Source organism: Typha latifolia, chromosome 8 (assembly GCF_019914945.1).
Source record: "Typha latifolia isolate L0001 chromosome 8, TyphaL0001v2, whole genome shotgun sequence".
NCBI classification, from domain to species: domain Eukaryota; kingdom Viridiplantae; phylum Streptophyta; class Magnoliopsida; order Poales; family Typhaceae; genus Typha; species Typha latifolia.
Window position 1 is genome coordinate 8,369,621 of NC_133093.1, and position 14,715 is coordinate 8,384,335.

Here is a 14,715-nt window from a genome sequence, read left to right on the forward strand (position 1 = left end):
GCTGCATATTCCAAATAATTGCATGATGACTAGATATACTTCATTTCATACATGCTTTTGTGCTTGTGCTTGTGCTTGTGTATGCAGGAGGAACAGAATTGCCTATTGGTTTTACTGCACTCCTATTGATAATGCTGTGATATTGTGGACCTATTAATTATTCTTTGAAAAGCTGGCCCTTTCTTAGAAAATTAAAAAAAAAAGAAACAAAGAAAAAGAAAAAAAAAAAAAGAGGCTGGGTTTTCTTCAGTCCAAGAGTGGCTTCACAATGCTTAGTGAGAGTTGAGAAGCTGAGAGTTTAAAAAGATTGGGCAAGTCAAAATGAACCGATTGAATTATTAATCATAATTGATAGTCTGAGATAAGACTTATATTGTCTATTAATCACAACGGATTATGGACAGACAAATAAAGAACAAATAAAAATTAAATGCATTTATCAATAAATAACAAATAATAAGTTTGATGTTGATATAATATATTTCTTAATATCAGCATAACCTTGTGATCTTATATGCTAAATCACTATGAAGTATATATCGTTGTTTTACATACAACACATTGTTATCTACCATACATTTCATATAGTATGCAAAGAGACAATCTAGACTACCTTTTTTAATATTCTTTCTTCATTCTTACTGAACATCTTTATGTTTAGTATAATATTAATCTTTGAAGATGCAAAGATTCCATTTACTCCCACTATTTTTTACTATCCATAAGAGATACAACTTATGAAATCTAAGATGGGGATGCACTAAAGATTCTTATACTATAATTTTTAAAATCCTTAAAAATTATGACATGAAACTTCACTGTACAATTTCGCTTTATGTGATTAACTTAAGATAAGTAGATTCTTTTCTCCAAAAAAGAAAAAAAAAACTTTAGATAAAAAAATTATATATACAAAAAAACATAAAAATAAACTATCATACTATAGGCGAATCTCTTTTCCTCTTCTTTTTGTATTATGAAGAGAAATATATCTACTTATAAGTGCCTCATCATAACAGTTTAGGTGATTAATTCATAAGAGAATCAATTTTACTACATCTCTTTAACTTAATTTTAGTCTCTTATAAGTAACATATTTATTCTCATTTATACTCAATGCAAAGTAATCACGTAGAGGAATAACCGACACTATCCTTTTCGCTATAAGTACGACATAGTGTACTTGTTTCATTAATTAAAGCAAGAAACTTAATTAATGATAATGTATCAAATTATTTCAACTATTTAATAAATGATTATTTCCTATCCTCTTATCACATATTCTCCACTATTATCTAATTAATATATAAATATGATTATGAGAAAGACTCCACCAAATAAATTCAGTGCCATTAATCATAGTGGAATTACAAAAATTTCTTAAAAGAATATGTAATCACATCAAATAGTATTTTTTATGACCACCTTATAGATGATCCTTTGGCATCTACTAGAAGACATCCTTGTGTTAATCCTTATACAAAATAATATGATCATATTTGAAATTATCAAGTACTATACTAATAACTATTTTTCCTTTAACTAATAAAGATATTATCTTCAAACTTTTTACTATCAATGAATATTATATATCATCTATATATTTTTAGCAGGTCTATATGATATATCCCAAGAAAGAAAAACATAACTTTAATACCTTTTTTTTTATATCTTATTCTAGTAGAAGAATATACGCATCATCATAATCCTTCCTTTAAGCCGAGAAATTAGATGCAATTGACCTCCTAATTAATGAACTATTAGATTATATAAAAGTAAGATTATATATAAATTTCTTATGAATCTAATCCTTTCTACTGTATGCTAACAATTACTCTATGTTTTATTTTAAGAAAGTTCGCAGAACATTCATATCATTGATTTTAATATTTCGATTACAACTTGGTACAAAAAATAATTAAAAAAAATAGAACAAGAGTCCTAGAAGCAAGCCTCACACTTGGCTATAGTACATACTGAACGACAGTTAATGCATGTATCATAATAAGTACTCAAGCACAGTAAAAATAGAGGAGGCAGAGTAATGCTTTAATAACAAACATCTTGCTTAGCTAGATGGCAGCACTATAGGTAGAACAACATCAGTCATGAGAAGTTAAGCACCCAACTAAGGAGCAAGCTTCGATAGGGATATAAGCACGCTAGTGACGAAGTCCGATAAATTTAACAAAACACATGAAAACCTCATTTGAATAGATCTGTGAATCCAAAAACAACACAAGCAAATAAGGAGGAGAAAAATAAACAACACAAGCAAACAAGGAGGAGAAAAATAAAACAAACAGTGAGGGGAAGAGCAAGGATCTGCTGACTATTACATCCCATTGCATCCATACATATTTAATTTAAAAAATAGATGGCCCAAAATATGAAGAATTCAAAAAAATAGAACAGCAAGAATTATTCTTCGTTGCTAATAAATTTCTACACATAAATTTCCACCATGCATGGTAACCAGGAGATACCCATCTATCAAAGAAGCAATTAGATAAAGTGGCCTTCTTCCATGCCTGAATCAAGAGCTCTTTCTTCAAGAAAGAACAATCTTCCCCACTTTCCTTCATCAAACCTCCATGGGATCCAAAAAAAAAATTTGTTGATAGAAAACAAGCAAAAAAAAAAAAAAACTGACAGGATGAACACACCGAAGAAAATAATAAGCAACCATCTGATAACAGGATGTTTGAATCTTTTTTTTCTCCATGTAGCTAGTTTGACCGAATTTTAATTACTTTAATATATTTTAAACTTAATTACTTTAACATCGTAATCCCTATGAGATACACACCAAGTTGAAACGGTCAGTATTAGAAATATAAAATATCTTACTTAATTTTTCACATAAATACAGCCTAATTTAAGGATGGTATAATGTATTAATTATTTAGCAATTTATTTAGGGTGGAAAATATTGACGCTAACAAATCACATTTTTCTAGCATTTAATTTTGGATGAAAAAAATTTAACAATTACTAACAATTGGTATTCCAATTCCTATCCTTTTAATTTTCCGGTTCTTTGAGTACATATTTGTGTTTTTCTTTTTTCTTTTTTCCTTTTACCAATCTAAATCGATTCCCTTTCTTTTTCAATTATTATAGAAGAAAACCCCACTAATAATTGGAAGAAATGAGAATTAATCTAAATATGTAAGAAATGCGAAGGGGTACTTAAAAAATTCTCTCTAGATTAATAGTGTTAGTTTTAGCCTTCTCGCCCATAATAATTGTATCTTATAACAATATTTCAATAATTAAGGGAGGCTGAAGCGGCCTATGCATATTATTTACTATTTATTATTTATTTTTTAATTAATGCATATTTATTATTGTTGTGATAGATTGTCTTTTTTTTTTCGGGATTGAAATTTGATTTGAATTGATTCACACTTGAAATTACTTATTAATAAGCTTGTTTAGGTTTGAACTCAGCTCGAGCTTGAAATTAGTTTGAAATTAGTTTGAATTAAAATAATTTTAATTCAAACTTGATAATAAATATAGGCTCAAAATTAATTTCAATTCAAGCTTGATTAAAACTAGTTTCGATTTAGGGCTGTCAAAATAATTAAGCTAGCTTAAACTCAACTCGATAAATCTCGATTAAGCTTGGCTCAAAGAGCTATTGATCTTCAAAATAGTTTGAAACATAATTTCAAGCCAAGCGTGATCATAAACCACCTCAATCAAATAAACTCGATAAGGTTGTATATGGCTCAAAATAATTTTAATTCAAACTTGATAATAAATATATGCTCAAAATTAAGAGAGAGAGAGAGAGAGAGAGAGAGAGAGAGAGAGAGAGAGAGAGAGAGAGAGAGAGAGAGAGAGAGAGAGAGAGAGAGAGAGAGAGAGAGAGAGAGAGAGAGAGAGAGAGAGAGAGAGAGAGAGAGAGAGAGAGAGAGAGAGAGAGAGAGATGAAATCGTTATTGGATAAATCTTTGATATTTTCCAACGTAAGTTCTAACCACCGTGAGAGAAGATAAGGAATTAAAAAGCAAAACCTATACTAAATAAATTTGAGAGAGAAGCTTATGGCCATTAAGAGTAAGTCCACTTGTGTCAACCGTCTAGAGTGTCTACAAATGTAATGAGTGATCCATAACTAGAACAAGTTGGTCGCATATGAAATTAGTGATCCATATATTCTATTTCAGATTGGTCACCACGCACAAGTTGATAAATACTAACTATACTTGCACAATATATATATATATATATATATATATACATACATAATTTTTTTTACCTTTTGAAATATTAGAAGTGCATGGATCTCTGGATCTACACATGAACAAAACTTTTAAAACCATATCCATTTGGATAAAACCATCCCTATCCGAATTCAATGTACAAAGGCTTGCAAGTTGCAACCACTTCACAATTCACATGGAGAATAACTTTAAACAAGTGCCCGGGATTTAGGGCATATGACTCCAAAGGATATAAACTTGTACTAGTAATCTTCTTGCTTGCTTTCCTCTTATATAGAACCAATCAAATTTTAATTATTTGTCCTTTGGAGTCATATGCGACATAACAACAATCTTTAATTATATAAATTGTTGTGTCGTCCTGTCCATCCAATTGCATTTATCATCTAAGAAATGGACGGCTGATGCTTGATCTGAGAATTTTTAATTTTTAATTTTTTTTTTCTTTTAGTGCTATTTGATGCTCCACTCACTGCCCCTTAAACTCTTCTCTTGTCCAACTCTCCCAATTGTCCCCCAATCAAATTTTGATCTCAACTACAACAGAAAGAGGGGAAAAGAAAAGAAAAAAAGAGGTCAAATTACACAACAAAAGGCTACGCCTACGGCTAAAGCGACTAAAACGAGGAAACGCAATCAAATTAAACTAAAACTAAACTAAACTAATAAAAAGTCTTCCCTACTTGCTGAGGTTAATAATCGGATAATTTACATCCCGACCCTACTCTCTAACCCTCACCCCAAGCGCTACTACTTCTTTCCTCGCTTCCTCTTCGCGGGTGGCGGAGCCTCTTCCCTCGCCCTCTTCGACGGCGGTGGAGGCGCCGCCGTCTTCTTAGGCGGCCTCCCAACGCTCCGCCTCGCCGGAGGAGTCTGCTCGGCCAACTTCTTCGAAGAGCCGCTCCCCTGCCGGCCGGCGGAATCCTTCTTCCCCTCGGCCGCCCGGCCGCCCTTCTTCGTTTCCGCCGCCGCCCTCCCGCCGGAGGCGGTTTCCTTCTTGAGTGACTCGAGAAGCGGCGCTTTCGACGACGGCCAGGTCCGCTTTACCCGGGACGGGGTACTCGGCGAGGGGGCAGCGTTTCGCTGCTTCTTCGCTGTGGACTCAGTCTTCTTCTCCGATGAGGTCTCCGCTTGGGTGGTCGGTTTCTGAGTCGGCGGAGCAGGTGGGTTAGGGTTCTTGGCCCGGGCTTTGTTGCTCCTCAATCCTCTCGGTCCGGAGAGAGTAGGCCTCTCCTTGGTCCTCTTTCTCAAAGGGGATTGCTCCTCCTTTTGGATCGGACTGGGTTTCTCCTCTTTTGCCTTCTCCTCCTTCGCCGCTTCCGCCGCAGCAGCCGCCACTGCGGCTGCCGCCTTAGCCGAGATGGAGCTCCGCTTCTTGCACGTGACCAAGGGGCCCAACGTCGATGGCTTCTCGAGAGGCGAGCTGGCTCTTGCTGGCTCGGACTTGAGCTTGGCGGGTACGGGCACTGGAGGCGGCGGAGGAGGGAAGTGTTCAACCTCCGCCGCCATCTCGGGAGGCGAAGGAGGGCGCCGGCGCGGGCGCCGCGGACGGTTCATGATGCTTTTATCCATCTCCTTGCGGACGAGTTCCCGGAGATGGGCCGCTGCGATGGATTCGTGGGAGTCTTTGGGGTAGAAGACGATGGCATTCGTGCACAGGAGGAGTAAATCGCGGAAGAACTCCATGCGCGTGTAAGCGCCGTCGGCACGGCCTCTCCTCCCTTCGAGCTTTGATCGCACCATCTCCAGGTCCACGTGTCGCCTGATCAAACTTTTGTACTCTGCGCTCTCCTGAAAAAGAAAACAATAATACAGCAAAAATTAGAAGACCTTAAAATAAACATCTACAGATACTCCCTTCTCTTATAATTACACCCTGTTTACAGTCATAGGAGGTAGGCGCACTAGGAGTAAATAAAGTAATAGTAGGGTGAGCTTATCGACGACCCTGAAACGAAAGACGCGGGAGTTCGAATACCCGGGGGGGCAAATTTTAAGGCGAATCGGACAAATCGTGGTCCACGTCAGCCGGAGGAGTTAGGCTATCGGCTATCAGCCTTTTCAATTGAATTTTTTTATAAAAAAAAAGCCTCTACAGTTTTTATATGGTTTAAAAAGGGCTGCAGGTGGATACGACGTTAAGCTGCACCGCTGGAGCAACTTACCGCGCGGCGAACAATCACGACCACCAGGGATACAACGTGGCACCTCAAGGCATGTGCACGTGGCGAAATTTCATTGGATATACAAGCTTAGGCCCCTTTCATAAATTAGGGGCCGTCCAACCAATTCGTCATTATCCGCATCGAAAAACAAAGCACAACCCCAAGAGATAACACACGCTTCAACACTCGTGCATGATATCGACGGTTGCGCTGTATGCCTGTATGGCACCACCTATGATATCCATGGTTTAATTTGGTAGCTAATAATTTACAGTTGTTTTTTCCTTTATTTTCAAAGGTAAAATTCGCAATTATTAATGGAGTTGCACCGCGGGAAGTACGTGAATAATAACGTCATTATTTCGTTTTAAATTTATTTTGAGATCGGTAAAGAACGTGATTAATCGCGAAATGGATCGTGAAAATACCTGGCTGTCGAGCCGGCGGTCGAAAACGATACCGTACTCGTCCGAGCGAATCACATCCAGGAAGCCGACCAGCGATTGCGGCTCGGCTTCGGCTTCGGCTTCCGGCTCATCGGCTCCGCCACTGCTGCTGCTGCTGCCTGAAGCCGCCTTCCTCAGCCGCCATCGGCGCCGTCGCCGACGCGAGAGACTCGCCGAGCTCTGCACGTCGCTTGTCTCCTTCGAGACCTCCTCCTCCTCCTCCTTCCGCCCCTTCGACTCGGCCACCGACTCCCCAAGCCGCGCTGGATTAGACTCGGCTATGGCTCGAGCCATGGTGTCCGAACTCCCGTTATACGATGCTTCCTCCGTCGGCTTCCCACGTGTGAGATCGGCATAGGGTCCTCCTCCGCCGTCCCCGGCTTGATCACCTATTTCTTTCATGGGTTTCGGGTCGCCGCCTGGATCCGTGGAGTTGGACTCGTACGAACTGCCGGAGATCCGATCTCGGGGGCCGTCCTTGGGTTTGGATCTCGGCGATCCAGCGTCCTTAACCTCCTCCTCATCTTTCGGATCGGGTCCGACCTCGCCGCCGTCATCTTCTCGGACGCTCCGTTCGTGCTCATCTTTTAGCCTTTTTACCTTTGATTGCAAAGACCTAAAAATAATATGACGAAATAACTTTAAATAATATATATAATAATAAAATTTTAAGATCGTCAAATGACTAATGAAGACCGTTAGATCCTGATCTGATTGAAAAAAGGAAAAAGAAAAAGAAAAAGAAAATCCAACAATAGGAGAGAAAACTAAAATGGTAAGAGGAGAACAATTTCTAAGTTGATATGATTTCTTTACAGGATCGAGACGTCATAGCGGTGGAGCTCGCGGCGGAGCTCGGCGACGCGGAGGCGGCGCAGGTCCTCGAGCCAGGGGATGGAGGCGCCGGGAGGGAGGTCGTCTTCGCCGTCTCCGGCGGTGGAGGCGTCGTCGGAGTCGGCGAAGCGGCGGCGGAGATCGAGGTATCGGCGGCGGCAGGAGTCGGCGGTGGCAACGGCGGCGGGGCTCCGGGAGCGGACCTCCATGGCGACAGATTCCCAGCTCTGGCTCCCGTGGCGGCTGATGGCGAACGCGAGGAGAAGCTCCTCTAGCGTCCCCCAGATCTCCGGATCTGCCGATCTATCCATCGATCGCCTTTCATCTCTCCATCTCCTCTTCCTCTTTCCCTTGAAACCCTAGACTCTCTTTCTCTCTACCTCCCTCCCTCCCTCCCTCCCTCCCTTCTCTTGTTTCGTTAGGTTCCTCCCTTCGCTTGTTTCGAGTTAGGTTTTCGTTTCCTCTTCTCTTCTTCGTTCTCGCTTTCTCTTCCTCCGGATATATAAGGGGGGAGGGGGAAAGTCGAATGGGGAGAGGGATTTCTGCTGCTTCCTTCCTCTTAGTCCTTGAAGAACAAGGATAACTCTAATGTCTAAATTGCCCATAGGTTAACTCCGTAATTAGGGACTGTGTCTGGGAATTATTTAAAAAATCAATAAAGCGGTTGATTCACCAAAATGGCGAAATTGCCCCTTAGTGCTGCCTTGCTGTGGTGGGTGGGTACGCCGAGGCCGGGGTTGATCGACGTGAGAGGACATTAGCCTTCGGATTGGGAGATCTGCCATCTTGGCCGTTGGTTTGGCTTTCTACGAGATATTTGTGGGATTCAAATAGCTGGTCGGTTCGAACACGGAACACGAGTGTGAGTTGGTTTCCAATGACGTGTCGAGTTGTACCACGGTGGCCTTTCGAGGGCGAGAGAGAGAGGAAAGTGATAGGGTGAGCTTTTCTCTCTCTCTCTCTCTCTTATTCAAGAGCTCCGAAATTAGCTAACTTTTTCTTGATATAAAAATAATTTTCGCCAACGTAAAAATATTCGATCTAAGCTTTAAATAGTTATGTTGTCTCAAAAAAAAAAAAAATATATATATATATATAGTTATGTTGTGGAGCTATTGCTCTTGATTAATTATTGCCTAATTATTTTTTAAAATTTATACATCGCTGAGCTATTAAATTAAGACGAGTTGAGCTATCAAATTAAAACTAAGCCATAATTAACCAAACAATTTGCCTATAGAAAAGGAAACAAGTCAGAGAAACTATTGTCCATGAAATATAAGAAACTGAGGAAATAGAGTTTGCCAAGTCATTTAAAACAATTGAAAAATCAAACATTCTGGCTTTAATCATGAGTACAATGATTATTTGGTAAAAAAAAACTTATACAAGAGGTAAAGTGTATAAGTACACAATGGTAGTATATATTTCTCATAATTTACTATTAAATCTCATTTGATTGAAAAATAAGGTAAGTCATGGATAGTATTATACATAATTTTTATGTTTAGAAGAGAATTGGCCTTAGTCATATATATTTTTATGTTTTATTGCAATTCTAAGATAGAGAGTATAATCATAATCATAGATATGAAGGTGTTTAATTTCTTTTATAAAAAAAAATCTAGTCTATTTAACTATTTAAGTACCGATATATCAAAGCAAGGCATCTCATTGATGATAAAAGTAATTACTACTCTTTTACTACACATTTAGTCTCTTTTGTTTAATAATTTTATAGTAAAATGAATGTGAACAACCTGCGAGGGGTTATTACTCATCTGTTTACCTACTCAGCTCAATTTTTTTTGGGAGCATATGGGCTCTGGTTTAGAGAGGGTGATGGCTTGCTACTAAAGATAAGGCTTTGGTTAAGTGACTTGATTACTGTAGTTGATTTTTTTAATATTAAAAAAAGAAAACTTAGATTAGGTTTTACTTACATCTTATCCTTAACTAACGAATACGTTAACCATCGTTTTTATCGAATTGATGAAATTGACAATATTTGTCTCCTTTGACGTTCTCACTCGATGGACTTGACTCTTTGATGGGTGTAAGTGAATACTGATGGCTTTTTTCAAGCCTAGATGAAGCCCAGGGGCTAGCTTCGCATTCAACAGCTTAATATGCCTCTCTACCTATGCAGTGATTAAATGCAAAATATACAAATCAATACTAACGGTTGAGGCTATAGTAGTTCGCCAAGCATTGCTTTTTCTTAAATGACAAAAACATCCACAAAATCATTATGAATCTAATTTTCTTATCTTAGTTAATTGCTTGAAAGAGTCACCAAGTCTACTTGGTCTGTCGTCTTATGAACAATACCAAAAGTTTAACGACATAATTTTTAAAATTATAAAAAAACCAATCGAGATACAGATTGCCTTACTAATTACGATAGAACTATAAGCTATATTATACTTGGGATTATGGACTCTTTTTGTTTTTTTTCCCTCTGAACTCTATCGGCTTTGATCTCCATGACTAAGACTCTTGACTCTAGCATAGTGGTTTGTAACCCAAAGTTGGTATATCAAAATCTTTTTTTTTTGAGAAAAAGAAAATAGCCCAAATTCCCATCGGGTTATATATGGGAATTAGGCTTTCTTAGACGAATTTAAGAGGAATAGAAAAATTTCACAATGTGAGGGTTTTGGATGACTTTTTCAAAGAAAATATTTGCATATAAATTACCCCCTTTCCTAAGAAAAAATTCTCTCTAATTCTTTTTTTCTTCTCCTCCATCGCCCACCACACCACCACCGTCTTCTCCTTCTCCTCCACCCACCACCACCTCCTCCTCCTCCTCCTCCTCCTCCTCCTCCTCCTCCTCCTCCTCACCACCACCACCACCACCAACTCATACTCCTCCACCACCCATCCCATCTCTGTTCTGTCCAATTTTTTTTTCCTCCAAAATTTCCACTGTTTGATATATTAAATCAATCCTAAGAAAAATAACCCTATACGATCAACACAACTAGATTTAAGCTAATTACTCAAACCATATCTAAGACTTGGCAAAGATGACCAAACTGACCCAATCCTATTTTTAAATGCCCAAAAGGCAAAGACAAACCTAACTCAGGCTTTCGTAGTAATATTCACATTCTACAGGTCTTTACGTGAAAATGTTATATAAGATTTACATCTTTTAGAATTTTCACGCGTAACAAATTTAAATGAGACGGATAGGATTACTTCCTCGTACGCGGATCAACGCCCATCAAGGCCTTCTTCAACTCCTCGCTAACATCGTCTTCAAGCTTCGCCTTGGCCGAGTTATCCGACGAACTCCAACTTCTCCGGCGATCCCTCCGTCCATCCGGAGCGGGAGGCGGATTCGCCCCTTCCTTCCGCTCTTCTACATCATCTCGGATGTCAGCCGTAGCCTTCCTCTGGACGGCGATCTCCGGCGCTGTCCGATCCATCTCATTCGGTCTCGGATCTGCTGCCACGCGTTCGATCGAGAGCTTGCGCATCACGAGGTGCGGGAGCCGCCGGAAAGATACGCTGGCCGCCGGATGTTCCCCGATGGCCGTATGGACCTCAGCCGGTATCCTCACCCCCCACCGGAACCTCACCGCCGTGCAGCTCCGAAGCGGGAGAAAGCTACTCGCCGTCATCTCCGCCCCGGAGAACGCCCTCAAGATTCCCTCACCGGCGCTGTCCGGTCGGATCTCCGCCGGGATCCCGTTCTCCTCTGCGCAGCCATCTAACCCGTTGATCTCCGGCTGTAGCGTCACCGGCGGAGCACCTGATTCCGACCCGATCGCCTTCTTGATCCGGAAGTCGCCGAGGCGGGGCTTAAAAACGATGGAGAAAGTAGGCGCCCTTCCAAGGCCGAGCACCGCCGTCATCGTCATGACGGAGGAGATCGGAGACCCCATGGACCCGGATCCAATCCGGACGCCGACGGCGAATGGGATCCCGGCGTCGTTGGGGCGATACGAGAAGCGAAAGGAGGGGCCGCATTCAGAGGCAGTGGTGAGATCGAATCCGAGATCCGCCGCGTCGCCGGTGGAGATCTTGGAGAGGAGGGGAATTCCGGCGGCGGAGAAGGGGATCTTGGCGGTAACGAGGGGGCTACGGTCTTGCCGGAGCTTGATGGATGCCTTCATGGGTTTCTCGATCGAGGGCTTAGATCGCCGTGGAAAGAACAAATCCCAGGTTATTAGGGTTAAGGGTTTCGAGGAGGAGCGGGGACGTCGAGGTGGCGGGAGGGATAGGGTGAGTCGGAGAGAGCGGTCTTCAGGAGCGATCACGTGAGGATGCCGGTGTGACACGTGGACAAGTTAGAGCCGTAAAATCGAGATCATAGGAAATCGTACAAACGGGGTGTGGACAAAGGATAGGAAGGGGGAAATTTTATATATTTTTTTATTAATTAAAAGATTAAAATAAAACACTCAATCACAATATTTCGGATATTCCAGCGGTAATTTTCCTCTCCTAGGATAATTTTTTTTATAGACGATGAGTTTTAAACTAATTAAATACTAAACAATGAGATTAGACCCTTTTAATATATATATATATTAAACAATTAGATTAATCTTTTTAGTAAAATAATTAAAACGAGTAGAATTCGACTAATTAGCTGCAGTTACCAACGTGTGATTGGCATTGGCTGCCATTATTTAAGATAGCAAATAGGCTCGCTCCTTTCTAAAGAAGAAAAAATGAAACGATAATTGATTCTGTTCAACGCTCATCTACTACTAATAAAAGAGACCAACTTGTGTCGGCTTTGGTCTGTTGAATGTAACAACTAACTTTCAAATCATTCGTCTACCAACAAACTGCCTCGCAATGTGTCGTAGTATGTTGGTCCGGAGTAATTATTTAGCCAGCCAAGATCTATATTTAGCCTCTATTCATTTTAGCTTTAGATTTTTTTTTAATTCTAATATATAACCTCTTATTTTAAATAACAAAAATTTGCATATAACACCCATTATTTTAATGAAATTATAGTTTATATTCTATATTTTTACTATTTGCAAATCGAGCTCTATAATTTAGTGAATATGTGCAAAAAAACACCCGTCATTTAGATTAGTTAGTTAAACTTAACCAAATCTCTAAGTTAAGTTAACTAAACTAAAAAATTATAAAAATATCTTCAACTAAGTCATACGGGCATTTTAGTTATTTTAAAAATAAGAATATTTTAGTTATTTTAAAAATAAAATATTTCTACTTAACGGAATATTCTAACGGTGTTAGTTCAAATCTAACCCTGGGTGTTTTATGCACATATTCGCTAAATTAGAGAGCTCGATTTGCAAATAATAAAAATATAGGGTGTAAACCACAATTACGTTATAAAGTAGGATGTTATATACAAATTTTCCTTTTAATAAAGCTAAATATTATAATTGTGATATTCTAAAATATAAATATTATTCACCAAATTATATTTTATATCACATACTAACCAAACTATTAATTTACTCGTGACATTTATTTCATCAACCTACTTTATATCAAATCAAAATATATTTATCATAAATTTATAAAAAATAAAAGATAATTTTCTCATTTTGTTCTCACTTTAGGTCAAAACAAAGATAATTACTACACCATTGTTCTAAGATATAAGTGAACATCCAAATTTTTTTTAGAATAAATACCTTATTTTATGAATAACAAAAATAAATACATATTCTTAAATTGCCCTTTTTCAATGAAATAAATGAAATAGGCTATATGGTGATACTATAAAATTTTGAAATATAATTACTACTAAAAGCATAGTTATCAATAGTGGATAGGACATTGACTTTATTAGAGGTCAGGTCACTACAATAAGACCACGGGCAAACAATATGGGTGACAACACTTTCTCTCACTCTCCTTTCCTTAATATGAATAATTTATTTAAAAATATTTTAAATAGTATATCTATAGTTATAATTAATTTTGAAAGCTAAAAAATCTAAAAAATGATACACCTGTTTTTCTTCTATTACTTAGCCATTTTAACTAATATTTGGGTTTAAATACATTCAAATCATATGACTCATACAAAATCATATCTTAATTACACTTTTAATTTTAAAAATAAAATTACTTTCATTTTAGAGAAAATACTAATATAATTAAACACTAAAGACAATTAGGTAATTTTGAAAAATATGAGCAGCCCAATTAGATCATAAAAATCTGTCCACATTCTCATAAATATGATGGAAAGCTCCAGCTTAATTGAATAAATCAAATAATATCTTATGATTGACATAATGTCATTCTTGTTCAGATATTTTTAGTGCAGTTGTTTTTGGCGTTAAAGCATTCATCCATTGGATTAATGGGTTTGAGACTCAGTCCAACGTGTACTTGATCCAAAATTAGGGGTTAAAATGGATAGAATGGCTATCAACCAACATCTGAATTTATACTATTGATCGGAATAGAGATACTGGATGGATTCCAAAACTTAAAATTATATCTAGATAAAAAAAGTGATGGCTATAATTAAGATATAAAATAAATTTAAAATAAGCAATGATATAATTAGAATACAAATCAGATCTTAAACGAATTCGAGTATGAACTAGACATTAAACCAATTTGAATACATATATGAAGTTTGAGGATAGTATGAGTTGTGAAATTTAAGGATATGTAATATAATAAATTCATTTGTTATACATTTGCGGATAATTGATATTTGAATACGTATCCAAATCCATATCTAATTATGAAATGTTAATTATGGAAGATGAAAGAACTATCTATTTAATATTAATAGATTCAAGTCATATTTTTGCGGACAAATAAATATTAGAATTTATATTCAAGTAAAGTTTATTCGGTTCTGGACTCAATTTATTTTTTTTCAAAATTCCCTATCTATTCTCATCTAAATCGAATACTGAGTTGGATAGAAAATTTACAATCCTATTGTATCTTGATATAATTATATTTGAACTTCTTGAACTATCACCATTTTCAAAAAAATTCTAACATATAACCCTTTTGAACTATTAAAACTATTGAAAATGTCTCACCATTTGTCACCGG

The 14,715-nt window shown here is 38.0% G+C and overlaps 2 protein-coding genes across 2 annotated transcripts; both read right to left on the minus strand.

Moving 5' to 3' along the window:
* Positions 1 to 4,727: 4,727 nt before the first annotated feature.
* LOC140794457 (uncharacterized) lies at positions 4,728 to 8,296 on the minus strand. Its single transcript, XM_073146491.1, has 3 exons — positions 7,663 to 8,296; positions 6,829 to 7,462; positions 4,728 to 6,026 (listed from the first exon to the last, which is right to left on the minus strand). Exons 1-3 carry the CDS (start codon positions 7,989 to 7,991, stop codon positions 4,986 to 4,988), a joined length of 2,004 nt encoding a protein of 667 aa, XP_073002592.1. The 5' UTR covers positions 7,992 to 8,296; the 3' UTR covers positions 4,728 to 4,985.
* A 2,417-nt stretch (positions 8,297 to 10,713) lies between these two features.
* Positions 10,714 to 12,543, minus strand: LOC140793320 (uncharacterized). Its single transcript, XM_073144732.1, has one exon. The coding sequence runs from the start codon at positions 11,805 to 11,807 to the stop codon at positions 10,884 to 10,886; it is 924 nt and encodes a 307-aa protein (XP_073000833.1). The 5' UTR covers positions 11,808 to 12,543; the 3' UTR covers positions 10,714 to 10,883.
* Positions 12,544 to 14,715: the final 2,172 nt, after the last annotated feature.